This window comes from Gadus macrocephalus, chromosome 3, assembly GCF_031168955.1.
Source record: "Gadus macrocephalus chromosome 3, ASM3116895v1".
Taxonomy (NCBI): domain Eukaryota; kingdom Metazoa; phylum Chordata; class Actinopteri; order Gadiformes; family Gadidae; genus Gadus; species Gadus macrocephalus.
The window spans coordinates 8,585,231-8,599,466 of record NC_082384.1 but is presented as its reverse complement, the minus strand read 5'-3'; the positions used below and the strand labels follow the sequence as shown (position 1 = coordinate 8,599,466).

The 14,236-nt window shown below is 46.6% G+C and overlaps 1 protein-coding gene across 2 annotated transcripts; it reads left to right on the top strand.

Annotated features, from left to right (window-relative positions):
- Positions 1-826: 826 nt before the first annotated feature.
- melk (maternal embryonic leucine zipper kinase) lies at positions 827-8,750 on the top strand. Of its 2 annotated transcripts, none has more exons than XM_060047030.1 (18): positions 827-1,000; positions 1,191-1,284; positions 1,408-1,493; positions 1,634-1,750; positions 1,839-1,982; positions 2,233-2,301; positions 2,697-2,789; positions 3,192-3,290; positions 3,469-3,537; positions 3,741-3,839; positions 4,100-4,186; positions 4,528-4,665; positions 4,894-5,070; positions 5,320-5,602; positions 6,608-6,701; positions 6,896-7,052; positions 7,133-7,236; positions 7,485-8,750. In XM_060047030.1, exons 2-18 carry the CDS (start codon positions 1,206-1,208, stop codon positions 7,660-7,662), a joined length of 2,073 nt encoding a protein of 690 aa, XP_059903013.1. In that variant the 5' UTR covers positions 827-1,000; positions 1,191-1,205; the 3' UTR covers positions 7,663-8,750. The 2 variants fall into 2 exon arrangements, with proteins under 2 accessions (XP_059903013.1, XP_059903014.1); XM_060047031.1 differs by having other exon boundaries at positions 868-1,000; positions 1,086-1,284.
- Positions 8,751-14,236: the final 5,486 nt, after the last annotated feature.

Sequence of the window (14,236 nt, the reverse complement as noted above, 5' to 3'; positions counted from 1 at the left end):
TTTACAATAATTTGAATCTGAAGTCTATCTATTATTTTGCTTATGAATGCCTTCAGTAAACATCATGCATTTCTTTGCAGTATTTTGTGCATACCTTATTGTATGAGTGATTCAATGTCACTTGTTTTGCAAGACTTTTTTTTTTACTGCAAAGTGTCTAATTATTAAATTTCCTAACGTCTGCAGTATTTTGTGCATACCACATTGTATTTATGATTCATTGCTTGTTACTTGATTTTTAATACGTTTTGTGTTTTTAATTTTCTATCTAAAATCAAAGAGTCTCAAAGACAAAGCTTTGTAGCTTCTCTGAGTTTATGAACATTGGTAGTCAAATTTACTGTGCGATCAAAAGGGGTAGTGGGCGCCAGCAAAAATCTTGCCTAGGGCGCCAAATTGGTCAGGGCCGGCCCTGAAGACAAGTATCAAATTCCATCACGGGTCCGGGAGAGTGTTGAAAATCAACTTTACAGAGCAACAATTGCTGCAGTGAGATTCGTTGTGATTACAAGGAAAAATAATCGACGTGTACCCAGTCTGTTGGGACACAGCTAGTGGTCTATAGCTCACCTTGTGAGTGAGCATCATCTTTTCTAATCAAACACTTTGTCGGGTAAGGGTTAACAGGTGAGGACACACACATCTGACAAACTTAAGTCTTACACCATGAAGCACCTTTCTTTAGACAGGCCAAGAGAGGTGTTTAATGGTTAGGCTTATCAATTATAGGTTGCTTTACCAAATGTGAATGAAAACCTAGTCTTTCCAAAACTTGAGGAAACTCCAACGATACATACGTACGTGAACGTGTATGCGCAATGTGCAGGGTACAGCTGCAGTACCGACCCGTACCAGCAGGGGGAAACACCCGCCGGAAGACCGGAAGTAGAATCAGTTGATGACGTAGAGTGGGAAATTCAAATTTCAGTCAAACAAATGCATCGGATGTCCACTTCTATGTTGAAAAAAAACAATAACTTACTGATCACAGACACCGAAGGTGGGTAACTGATACCTTATTATAAGTGTTGTATTGCGAGAGACGTTAACTTATATCCACTGTTAATGTCTATTTTTTTGTTCAGGTTTCACGTTTGGTGTTTTTTTAAATAGACAGGGGTCTCAGTCACGTCGAATACGTCGGCATTATCCTCAGTGCTTTGAACCCTTGCTGTTGTCAACGTGATTAGGGCGACTTTGGAGCAATGCCGGTGGAAAGAACCGAACCACAGGGAGCGGAGGAGCTCTACAGACACTATGAGGTCTACGAAACCATCGGATCCGGTAATGTTCAGTCCGATAGTGTATTGATATGCCTTGTCTAGACCTACGGATCGTGGGCGAATGAAGCAGTCCATGTCAACGACTTCTGATTTTTTCTCTTTTTATCATCCCTTCTCTCCCCAGGGGGCTTCGCCAAGGTGAAGCTAGGGCGACATCTGCTGACGGGAGAGAAGGTCGCCATCAAAATCATGAACAAGAAAGAACTAGGGGTAAGCTCTACCCAATCTGTCCTAGCCTCTAAAGTTTGAGCTTTCCGCTTCAAAATTATATACTTCATAGCCTTGTTCAGGCGTGAATCAATATTGCAGTGATGTATTGTCTCCTGACTTCTTTCGTTCCCGTGATTCAGGAGGACCTGCCCAGGGTGCAGGTTGAGATCGAGGCAATGAAGAACTTGAGCCACCAGCATGTCTGTCGTCTGTACCAAGTGATAGAGACGACCTCCAAGATATTCATAGTGCTGGAGGTAAACATGGATGCACACTCATTCTTCAGTACAAAGCGTTTCCATTCTGTCCCGGCCTATCAGACGTTTTATCTTTGCATCTTTTCAGTACTGTCCAGGTGGAGAGCTGTTCGATTACATCATCGCCAAGGACCGTCTGTCGGAGGAGGAGACCAGGGTGTTTTTCCGACAGATAGTCTCTGCGCTGGCCTATGTACACAGCCAGGGCTATGCACACAGGGACCTCAAACCGGTAAAGGCAGCCGCCCTGTTTAAATCTGTGGTGCACCTACACCTATTTCATATAAAATGTAACCGATGAAAAGAAGACTAACTATAACCATGATCCCTCAAACAAAGTCCATTAAACGATCTTACAGACTAACTTTATGAGCCTATTCTGTTTTGTTTTGAACAATGCTCTGTTGCATTCCTTTACAAAAATGTTGCCAAAATTTGGGGCAATGCATTATGGGCTGATGCGTAGATCTCTCTTCTCTCAGGAGAACCTGTTGATAGACGCGGACCACAACCTGAAGCTCATAGACTTTGGTCTTTGTGCCAAACCCAAGGTATCCTTCCCACTCCACCCCCGTTGAATGTCAGATAGATGGCTGTGTTGAAAGTTTGCGTGCTGCTTCCTACTGCTTATTTGTTTCTTTATTTGTTCCATTAATAATGAAATACCTATAATTTATACATATCTTTCCTATACACATACACACATTTTTATATGGTCAATTAAGGGGACCATTTAATCAACTATATGCTGTTTAAAAAAAGCCCATTTCGTCTCCTAATCTAGTTAGTGTTCATGTCCTATTTCTTATTTCCTCCTTTTTTGATGATTTGATTAGATTCTGAAAGATTGGATTATAATTAGATACTGATCAAAGCGGACAACACTGCAAGTGGGACTCTAATCAATCAGTCAACAGGTTTGTTGTTGTGCTCCCTGGTGCTGCAGGGAGGTCTGGGATATGAACTCATGACCTGCTGTGGGAGCCCTGCCTACGCTGCTCCTGAACTCATCCAGGGCAAGACTTACATCGGCTCAGAGGTGAGAGAGAGAGAGAGAGAGAGAGAGAGACTGCTGCACATACATTCCTACCACTTGATTCAACATTAGAGTTGCACCTAGAGGATTTAACATGTGCTGTACCAATAGAATAAACTGGACTTTAGGGTTCTATCCATTTGCACAAGCAGTCCTCTTATTCTTGATAAAAGGTACTCGGTTTGATCCCCAAATGTCTGCAGCTTACTCATTGGCGTCTCAAAATCCCTTTGAGACTGTAACTGATTAAGGGCTTTGCAATTCAAATAGTCTTGACTTGATCATTGAGCAAAAGGTTTAACCACTACCTACTCCTTTTGACTGCTGAATAGTACATAGCTGTGTTGGGTGGTGCTCCCCTGCCTCTCTGGGCTGATATGTGGTGTTTCCCCCCCCCCCCCCCAGGCGGACGTGTGGAGCATGGGGGTGCTGCTCTTCGCCCTCCTCTGTGGATACCTGCCCTTTGACGATGACAACTGTATGGTCCTCTACAGGAAGATCACGGTGTGGAGCCCCTTTACACTCTACCCTTACATAAGGATGTCATTGTTTTCCCGTTGCAAATAAGTTCATTCATTGAGTGAGAATATGAGTGTCGTCTATCACATAATGCACAACAATTTACACTTTTAGTTTGTATTTGTCTGATTTCTGATGTGTGGATGTTTTTCTTTTCCTTCAGAGGGGTAAATATGATAATCCTCATTGGTTGTCACCTGGCAGTGTCCTGCTCCTCAACCAGATGTTGCAGGTACACACATTGTCCTTCATTGAAATGGCTTAGTTTTCATTTTCCAATTTTCATAAAATTGCTTGTTAAATTACATTAGTTTATATATATATATATATCAATCACTATATTTGGTCCATTGAGATCGCCTTGATATAATTTTTTTCTGATTTGTATTTGATTGTTACATTTCTCCGCTTGTCCTTTCACTGTGTTGCCTGTAGGTGGAGCCCAAGCGTCGTCTGACTGTTCGGCAGCTTCTGGACCACCCGTGGGTGTTGAAGGAGTACAACAGCCCCGTGGAGTGGCACAGCAAACAGCCGGTACACATGCACACAGACCCTCATTAGACAAAATACTGCCATTCATAATGTATTGTAGTTTGGACTAAAAGCACTCTAACCTTCTCAAAATTATCAATCGCTCGAATCACCGCCATCCTTTCACCAAATTTCCTTGTTGACGCTCAAACAGCTGTGACTTCTACCTGAACTTGGTGAGCTAGTTTACAAGTTCCTGGCTGTCTGTAGGCGTTCTTGTACATTCAATGCATTGAGTGAATGGATGTGCCTCTGTCCTCTAGCTGGGCTACATAGATGAGGACTGCATCACTGAGATGGCCGTGAGTCTGAAGCGCTCCCGGGAGAGCACCACTCGCCTGGTGAAGGAGGTGTGTGTGTTTGTTTGTGTCCATTTGTGTGCGTGCACATGCATCCCAATTCTTCTCCACTTGAAGGCTCTAGTTATATTCCTTGGACTTTACAGCTCCTACTGTTTAGTTAAGGGGCGCACTGCGTGTATGATGGGAAGAGAATGTGTCTTTATTCTATCATAACCATTAAGTAGTCTTTATTATTTTATTTTTGTATTGCACAAATGATTGGTGTGTGTGTGTGTGTGTGTGTGTGTGTGTGTGTGTGTGTGTGTGTGTGTGTGTGTGTGTGTGTGTGTGTGTGTGTGTGTGTGTGTGTGTGTGTGTGTGTGTGTGTGTGTGTGTGTGTGTGTGTGTAGTGGCGTTACGACCACACCACAGCCACCTACCTGCTGCTGCTGGCCAAGAAGCGTAGAGGCCGGCCTGTCCGCCTGCGCCTGGAGCAGCCCCCCGTCTATGACCCCTATTGCTGTTCCCCACTGCACCAGGGCATGCAGGTCAGGACCGCCTCACCCCCCATGCTCTGCTCCCGATACTGTTACCGCTCGATTGGGATGTTTTTCTTTTAATATATATGTTTTCTATCGGTTGTTTTTTCGCGTTAAAATATCGAACTGGATACTTTCAAAATAGTTAATCTTGTTTGACTTTTAACGTCAATTGGTCTGACCAGTCTTTAACACGCCCCCTCCCCCCCCCCCCCACCCACCCCCTCCTCCCCCAAGACCAAGCAGGCGCTGCAGTTCAACGAGGACGAGGACGCCGTGCCCATGGGCTCGCTGGAGTTCCTCTCCGACTACGACGACGAGTGCTCCTGGGTTCCCTCCGGACATCGCTCGCCCCAGGGGGTCAGAGGTCAACCCGACGGAGCCCAAAACGCCGCCGTCATCATGAGAGACACGGTCTGTGGGGAGGGGGAGAGAGAGGGAGACTGTATGTGTTCTGTTGGAGTGCGTTAATCGAACTGTAGTTTGAATGTAAAGGAAGCACCAGGTGAAGGCTGTTGAGGTGTGTGTGTGTGTGTGTGTGTGTGTGTGTGTGTGTGTGTGTGTGTGTGTGTGTGTGTGTGTGTGTGTGTGTGTGTGTGTGTGTGTGTGTGTGTGTGTGTGTGTGTGTGCCCACCACGTGACGCCACGTCTGTGCTTCTACAGAGGCAGTTCTCTCCCCCTGCCGAGAAGCGGTGGCTCGGCAGCCCCACGGCGCAGAGGAAGCCGCCAATCACGGCGCGGCGGCCTCAGGAGGGGCGGGGCCGCGAGCGGGAGACCAACAAGGAGAACATGGCCGCGCAGCAGCAGAGGGACGTGGACATCTTCATGCTGCCCGCCCCGCCCACCCCCGCGTCCAGCAAGAAGAGCGCCCGCGGCCCGAGGACCGGGCTGACCACGCCCACTCACAAGGGCAAGGGCGCCAGAACCGATCCTCTGACTCCAAATGGTGAGGGTGGTGTAACCCACAGTCACACCCAACACCCCCCAGCAGCAGCCCTGGAACGTACGCCGTGTGCTGGGCGGGTCATCACATTCCAGGGAGTAATTACAAAGTCCTGTTGTCTCAATCGACTGCTTGAAGTACGCTCTCCACCTGCATGACAATTTATCTTTGGCTTGCCCTCTCTCGACCGCCCTCTCTCTCTCTCTCTCTCCCTCACTCTCATGTGATCCTCATAATCATAAGTGCCGCATCCACATGACACACATTTGCAAATAAATTGTCTGCTGTGCTGTTAATAAACCCATTTATTGGCTGTTAGAAAAAGAAAGAAAGCCACTTGCTGTATCCACGATTTAGCTGTCATTAGTCCACATCTAAAGTGTGTACGGGCACACGCACGCACGGCCAAGGGAAGAGGCTTATTCCACGGCGCTATCTGTGAATGAACATCACTCACATGACCAGGGAATTATTCAAGTGTTCGTAATTTGAAAATGGGAATTCTCGCTCTCGCGCATGCAGCAGTTTCTATGGATTTGAAACGCCAGCTGTGAGCTCGCTGATGAAGAGGATACGATCGCGCCGGGGTTAAGGACGCTGATGTGATGCATTGTGGGATTTGATCTCGTCTGAAATGGATTGGTCTTCTCAGGGGCTCCTATAGTGTTGAGGTAGAGCGGGGGCTGCCTTTTGACAGGCCTCTTCACACGCCCACGCACACACATGCCCACCGGGGGGGTGTGTGTGTGTGTGTGTGTGTGTGTGTCCCTGGGCGTGTGGCGTGACAGGTGTGGTTGTCTCTCTCCTCCCGCGCTCCCAGTCCCCCATGGCCCACAGTGACATGTGTTCTCTCGCCGCCGCGCCGAGGCTCTATAGGCACGTCTCGGTGTCGGCGTGTGTGATTCACGAGGAGGTGATACTGAGGGTGTCTACTGGCCAAGGTACCCACTCTGTCATTGACCTGTGTGTGTGTGTGTGTGTGTGTGTGTGTGTGTGTGTGTTCTGCAGGCGGAGGCAGTGCCAGTAAAGAGCAGAGCAAGAAGATGGCTGTGGACCCCCAGGAGCCCCCCATGGACCTCCTGGCCTTCAGCCCTGAGAGGAGGTGAGGCTGCTAGAGGAGAGGAGGTCACACACTTCTGGCTTTAGAAAAAATATTGAACCGGCTCCCGGATCAATATAGTGACGGTTGATGGTAAACCAAGCATTATGTGGAGTTACCAGGAAAGGGAATTTTGAGCCCGTCATCGGAGACTTTCTGCTAGGAGTGACATGCATGTGGTCCCGCATCCACCTCAGGTCCCGCTCCCTGGACCTGGCCGGTACGAGGGACAGCGGGCAGAGGAAGAAGACGGGGAAGGTGTTTGGTTCTCTGGAGAGGGGCCTGGACAAGGTCATCACCATGCTCACCCCCAGCAAGAGGCGGGGCCTGCGGGACGGCCCGCGCAAGATCAAGGTCCGGACACACCAACTCTCTCACTCACCCTCACACCTCGACTCCTGGGTGAGGTCTAATATAACCTGTTGTGTGCTTAGGCCCAGTACAACGTGACCCTCACCAGCCAGACCAACGCTGACCAGGTCCTCAACCAGATTCTCTCCATCCTGCCCGAGAAAAACGTGGGCTTCAATCAGAAAGGGTAAGAAGACAAACGGACAAACACCTTTTACCCTGAGACGGGTTACCGTTTAACCATTATATAATCTTTTGTTTTACAAGGAAGTCCCATTTGCGCTCGAAAGCTATTCGGCAAAAGTAACCGGAAACAGTTTCCTAATGTATAAAATGTCTAAAACCAGACCCCTGTAGAGACGGACACATTGTTCGTTGTAGTTAGAGGACCGTAGCCCGTCTCTGTCCAAACCCCTCCCCCCTCTGCGCTCCCAGTTACAGCCTGAAGTGCCGGACCCACGGGGACTACGGCAAGGTCACCATGGCCTTCGAGCTGGAGGTGTGTCTGCTGCTGAGGCCCGAGGTGGTGGGCATCCGTCGCCAGAGGCTGAAGGGGGACGCCTGGGTCTACAAGCACCTGGTGGAGGACATCCTCTCCGCCTGCAGGATCTGAGAGGAGGGTCCGACCGGCCGCGGTGCCCCCCCCCCCTCCTCCTAGGAGCGACGGGCTGTGTAGGAGATGAGATCGATGGCCCGTCGTTCTCACTGGCTGCCAGCGTGCGGCTGTCGGGCTTTCTGACTCCGCTGGTGTCTAATGAGGGAACCTGAACATTGTCTCTCCACTAGCGAATCCTGCAGATGATACCGGTTACATAGAATGCAAGAGGACGCTACTTCTGGTGCAGTTGTGCATCCTGTTTTACATGGGAGAGGAGGATTTGTGTTAACCTGTCCATCCTCATAGTAATTGCATACTTAGTCAGTGTTGTGTGTGACTGCGCGAGAGTGTGAATTAATGCGTGCGTGTGTGTGTGTGTGTGTGTGTGTGTGTGTGTGTGTGTGTGTGTGTGTGTGTGTATTCTAGATGCATATTTCCATTGCTTAGCGGTTCCCCTCTAGGCATGAAGCCTTATTGGATAACACCATAGAAAAACAAGCGCTTTACTTATTAACCTTCATTGCTGTATGGGTTTTAATTCATGTACATATGTTACCGAGCTTTTGTTAGTTTGTCACGTAATGTCAGAATTGCCTCTTTAACTCAATCCTTTTCTGAGTATCTGACATATTTTTTAGGGATGGTTTTTCAGTAATAAATAAATAGTTTTAATAGTCTTTAATGCAACACAGTTTGCTGTATTCTCTGAACTATTACTGATATTTGGATGCAAGTTGGTCGTGAACTAAGGGGCCCATTTCTGACCTCTATCGAGACTATATTGTCCTACACAATATGCAAGAATGATGTTTTGATTGCACTGATTATTCAAACCAAAAGTGATGACTGCCCTGATAAAGCTGCCATCCGTAATTTAATTTAGCATGGACACTTACATTGTCAGTTCTCATACTGAGTATGAATTTGCTTAGTCAGCTTTGGATGGAAATAATTGTGGAGTTTATGCTGATTGGTCATGTAGAAAAGCATCAATAATCCATGAAATGCTTTGAGTACAAAGCTTGTTTTCCTGCAAATCCTTACCGTAACTTAATTTCATAATATGACGATGAATAAACCATGTCTGTTTAAGTTTGGAAAAAGGGCAACTATCGTCAATCACTCACAGAGAGGGGCGATGAATGATATATGATGTGGTGCTGTAAAATGGTGCATGATGATCATTAATGGTGGAAGCGTCTGTAGGAGGGAATTGGTTATGTTGACGGAATACCAATATAACCATGGGGGATCATTACCTTCTAGACAATAAGCACAACAAACTGTTGCCCTCAGGCAGTGGAAAGGCTCCAACAGTAGAGAACAACCAGGTCAATAAGTCCACTCTGTTGTTTCCTCTCATACCGCTGGAGCTATGATGGGGCTCCCACAGCAGGGCCTCGGCATCCCAGCAGGGCAGAGAAGGGTAATGGCAGGTTTAGGCTATGTTGATGCTTAGGAATGGGGGGGGGGGGGGGGGGGGCAGCGTTAATGGAGGCTGAGAGAGGGCGGTGGGCCTCTGTGATGGGGGTGAAGGTTGGTGGGACAAGTGTTGGGACAACCTCTTTCAAGTCCACCTCGCCGTCAGTCCAGCCACCAGCCTCCTGCTGCGGGCGGGTGGGGAGATCACACATGTGTCCTCGCTTTGTGTGTGTGAGTGCCACAGCTGGACCAGACACCACCTGTCACCTGTCTTATGCATAATAGGCTCTCGCTTCCCCCTCCTTTTCTTGCTCTCTTTCTCTCTCTCTCTTTCCCCCTTGTTTTCTCTCTCTCTCCCCCTCGTTTTATCTCTCTCTCTCTCCCCCTCGTTTTCTCTCTCTCTCTCTTTCCCCCTCGTTTTTTCTCTCTCTTTCTGTTTCATTGTCATTGTCTTCTTTTCTGTCTTCCATTCTCCTCATGGTCCCAGTATGGCATGCACTACAATGTTCTCCATTTGTGTGGCTGCTACTGGAACCAGACATCCCATAATGTCTGTCAACATATTGGTATATGGCCACACGATATTATCAGCGTGGTCTATTTATGTCTTCCCATGTAGGACAGCATGGCTCGACATAACTAATTGAAACATCTTTGTTTCATAGCTGTTTTGTAAAACCTTGTACCTGAAATCAAAGTCCAACAATGATTCTGTTCAGACTGAATTAAGAGCACAGGGCTCACCCTGCTCGCACAAGAGGATTAAGAGTCTAAAGGGCGTAGCTTTGGCTCCAGCGTTGGGGGGGACGCAGTGAGCTCACACAGTGCACAGAGAGAAGCAAAAAAACAAGTCAAGGAATTTCAGCGCAAATTGAGTATTTGAGGTAAGCTACTCTTGAATCAGACGATCTTCAACACATAACAGCCTACCGATCTGTCTCCATGCTAATTAATTTGACTAATGTATTGCTTTATTTACAATATTATCAATCTTCAAATATCTTTGTTCTACAATCCTTTCTTTTAATGAATTCGCATTTGTACTTTACAGCTTATGTGTGAGAAACAATTAGCCTTTTACTGTATTGAAATGCTGGGAAATCTTATAATAGTTAAACTTATCAATTGACCCTTGGCTATCATAATAGATTTCCCTAGAAACAGAGTCAGGCTGGCACTGAGGACCGTCCCGGGACACCCCAGCCCACCACCCATGGCGTTAATAAATATTTTCTCACGCTTTAATTTAGGTGTAGAGTCACTGCTTGCATCCGGTCATTGCAATGTTGCATGTCTACAGGGGAAGGAGCTCATTTGCATACAACAACTCTGGATTGCCGAACCTGTCATAGTCTCTGCACTTGGTCATGCTACGCCTACCGTCACACCAGCCTCCCGTTCTGTCTCAGAGCGTCACCTGGGTAGCTTTCATATGCAGAGGCAGAGCTGAAGAATAAATGTGCAAGACGGTTCCATTTGATCACAAATAGCGCATTTATAATTTCTACACATGTTGTGAAGATGGTGGTAACATTGGCTTTGAGAGCCCATTTCTGTCTTTGAAGAAGTAAACGAAACGAGGACAAAACTAACACTGAGCTATCACAGTTCCATTGTCTTCCTGGTTGGGCCTTGGGTCCGAACCAGGCAGACAAAGACGTATTATTGACATTATAGCGCTCTGCCAAACTGATGTAGAAGTTAATTGTTCAAGTTTTCACAGGGGGTGCCCAATCCCCAGGGTCTAAATTAAATTCAGAGGCCATTTTTACGCCCCAAAAAGTCCCTTCTCGATGTGGTAGGTTCCGACAAATACAGGCACTTTCGGAGCATTCTATTTCAATAGCTCGTAAAATCAGTTTGCTAACTTAAAGGTCCTTTGACATCATGCACGCAACAGACAAAAGTCACGAAACAGGGAATAAATAGGATAAATAAAACTCGCATGAATTTTACATCAGTTAGGATGCAAATATGTTGCCGTTTCCAATAAGAATGGTGCCGGTGAAAAAGACAGATGGAACCAGCCTTCGACCTCGTGTTACCCATGAAGACCAGTGGCACCCCCAGAAATGTTTCATCGGGGCGGCCAGATGGAGCACTGAAAATGTTGGGTTGGCATATGCTGTACCCCAAAGCCAAAAGCCATAACTGAATTACAAGAATTATTATAATATTATGCTGTTGTGCGTAGAGGAAAGGTATCGCATACTGATATACTTTGGTTTCTTCTTTTTCAATGAATGTTATTAATTATCTGATAGTGCATACGTAAACTGGTACAATAAAAGAGAACTACAGCTTCAATTTAGTTTATGTTTATTAAAAGGAACAAACATTTACTGAGGCTGATGGCTTTGTATTTATTATTTTCCCATGAACTGTGAAACATATGTTTATGTACAATAATAATGATATGTATACTCAGCTTATAATGTATATGCATGGCCAATAGGGGCCAGTTGAGGGGCTGTGGTGGAAGAGTACTTTCATATAACCTACAAAACATCAGATCAAATGATTAAAGAGCCTCTATTACGTTTTTTTCAAAACTGTTGTATCGTTTAGTAAGAGGACAGAGAAGCTTTTGTTTGTTTTAACACTGACTGTATGACATTTATTTTGTTGATAGGAACAATTCACTGCTTTGTTGGAATGGGCCTTGCATACCTTACTAAAAACAAAGTCTGAGGATTTGTGAGCAGTACAGTCGGACCCCCAGCCGCTGGACCCCCCCCTGGAGCTGCACCCCGTTGCACCATGGGCCCACCCCCAGTCTGGAGGGAGGAACGGAGTGAGTGGACTTTGTTAATTAAACAGGAATTAAAAAAACTGATTGAGTGACTTGAGTGACTGATTGAGACTGTTTGAGTGCTTATAAGGATCACAATGACAATGAGGCTGTTTTGTTATTTTGCTTGCAACGCATTCAGAAATAGAAGACGGCTTGACCGTGAGGTTTCTGCTGTGGGCTGCGATGGCTCTTCTCTTCCTATGTGAGTTTAGATTTGTTTTTAAGATCAAACTATACCGTTTGAATGTTTACGCCAAATCAAAAGTGTTGTATTTCTGTCATCTTTATTATCTCTGTTTGGTTGCTCACCATGTGTTTACCCACCATGTGTTAACCCACGGTCCTCAGGGCTTGGCTGTGCACAGACAGCGTCCGCACCTCCATGCGAGGTAAGGACAAGACCCTTCAGGGCTCCAGAGCCCTACAGTTTATTATGTGGATGTGGAGTAACGTCCAACTGGGTGGTATCAGAGCCAAACAATCCCAGAAACAATGTCTGACTAAAATGATGAAACAGTTTAATTGGATAAAACACATGCTTTATTGGAAAAACTCTTAAAAAAAAAATGGATCCTGTCAGGATCCTGATCCACTTGTGGTCCAACTCAACTTATGGTAGAACTTCATTGTAAAGCTACGGAAAGCCCTTGGGGACAATAGTCAGCCAGTGTTGCTTGGTAGAAACGATTTTTAGGTCTTCTTCTGTGTTTTTTATGCTGAGTAGGAACCAAGGTTTTGAGCAGTTCTGGATATTTTTACACAAACCAATAAGTTCCAGTAAAGAAAACACGGCTGAAAACAAAGTTGTTTGTACACTTTGCACACACACATTATTCTGTGCGATGGATCACCCTAAAGGGAAAAAAAAATCATTTGTAACTAGAGTATAGTATCGAGTTACCAGCTACATGAGCCCTGCACGTGACGTAAACGGATAACAACATCTCTCTCTCTCTCTCTTCGTTCTGGACAGGCATCTCCAGGAACGGCCTTGCCCCTCCTCCTGGCTCCTCTGTCCCTCTGCTCGTGGCTGACCTCTGCTCTTGCCCAGCTCCTCCTGGCCGCCCCGGCGCTGGTCCTGACGGCCCTCCACCAGAGCCTCCTGCTGCTGCTGGCGGGCCCCTGGGCTCTGCTCTGCTTCTGGGGGGCCCTGGCCCTCGGCTGCCTCCAGGCGTTGGTCTACCTGCTCCATCTGACCTTGGCCCTGGCCCTGGGGGTCGTGGTGTCGTTGACCATCAGGACCAAATGGAAAGGCAGAGCGGTGGCCGACAAGGAGCTCCAGAAGACGGCCCCACCGGGGGACTGAGACCCTGAGATCAGAGCGATCAGGCGACAGAGAGGCTGATGGGAAGTAGCGCTGTGATTGATGTTGTTGATGCCTCTTGTGATACTGCCCCTATGGACGTAGACGTTGGAGCAACACAGGTCTGAGTGGAGTCCGGGCCTAGCCACGTCTTTTTAATGAACACATAGTGTGGTCGGGGCTGAACATAAGAACGCCTCATGTAAATGTGCTCTTGTGGTGAAAGCTGACACTATGGAACAACGCTTTCATTAGCCTGCGTTCCTGCTAGCCGAATAGGCCTAACTTAGTCTGTATATGGGGTTTTCTCTCACTCTCACTCTAGCTCTCTCTCTGTCTCTCTATATCTCTCTCTCTGTCTCCCTCTCTGTCTCTCTCTCCCTCTCTCCGTCAACCTCTGGATCTGCGCTCGCCAATTATCTGTGGATTGCTGCGCTGTTTTCCGCTTTTCATCTACAAATTTTATCATTAGACATGTCTGTCATCAGAGCACTGGGGGAGGACGGGGGAATAAAGGACTGTTTTTCTGCATGCGTTGCCGTGGCTTAATATTGCTGCGCTGTACATGTAGAATATCTCCAATCAGAATCCAGACAAAGTCCCGGAGAATGAAGTAATTAAGAGAAAACCACAAGCATATGGTTGCTGTGTTTCCTGTTTTTTTTTTTTTAGCACCGTGTAATGCATGTGTAAACACAGTTACATTAACATAACTGGTTCTATCACCGTTGTAGGAGGGAGATGAAACAAAGGACCTGCTAGAAATTCTATCTATGTGGTAAGGAAAAACTGTTGAAACTATTGTTTTGTAACCTTTGAGTCTGACCTAATAAATCAACACTGGGAAGGTTTTCTGTTTACTGGTTGAAGTGCATGTGTGTCAGCGAGAGGGAGGGAGAGAGAGCGAGAGGAATGAAGGAAGGCAAAGGAAGGGATGGATCATAGAGATTTATTACATGGAGCTGGCGTCCTAATTAGCATAAATACTGGACCGGCCCACTCAAGCAGAGAATTAAAAACCTTAATTGTGCTGTCAGCCTTCTCTCTCTCTCTCTCTCTCTCTCTCTCTC

Bases quoted from the DNA above. Each gene is read 5' to 3' on its own strand.
- melk (XM_060047030.1), top strand. From the start codon at position 1,206: ATGCCGGTGGAAAGAACCGAACCACAGGGAGCGGAGGAGCTCTACAGA. The intron at 3,840-4,099 runs GTACACATGCAC...TCTGTCCTCTAG, and splicing joins AGTGGCACAGCAAACAGCCG to CTGGGCTACATAGATGAGGA. The intron at 5,071-5,319 runs GTCTGTGGGGAG...GTGCTTCTACAG, and splicing joins CCGTCATCATGAGAGACACG to AGGCAGTTCTCTCCCCCTGC.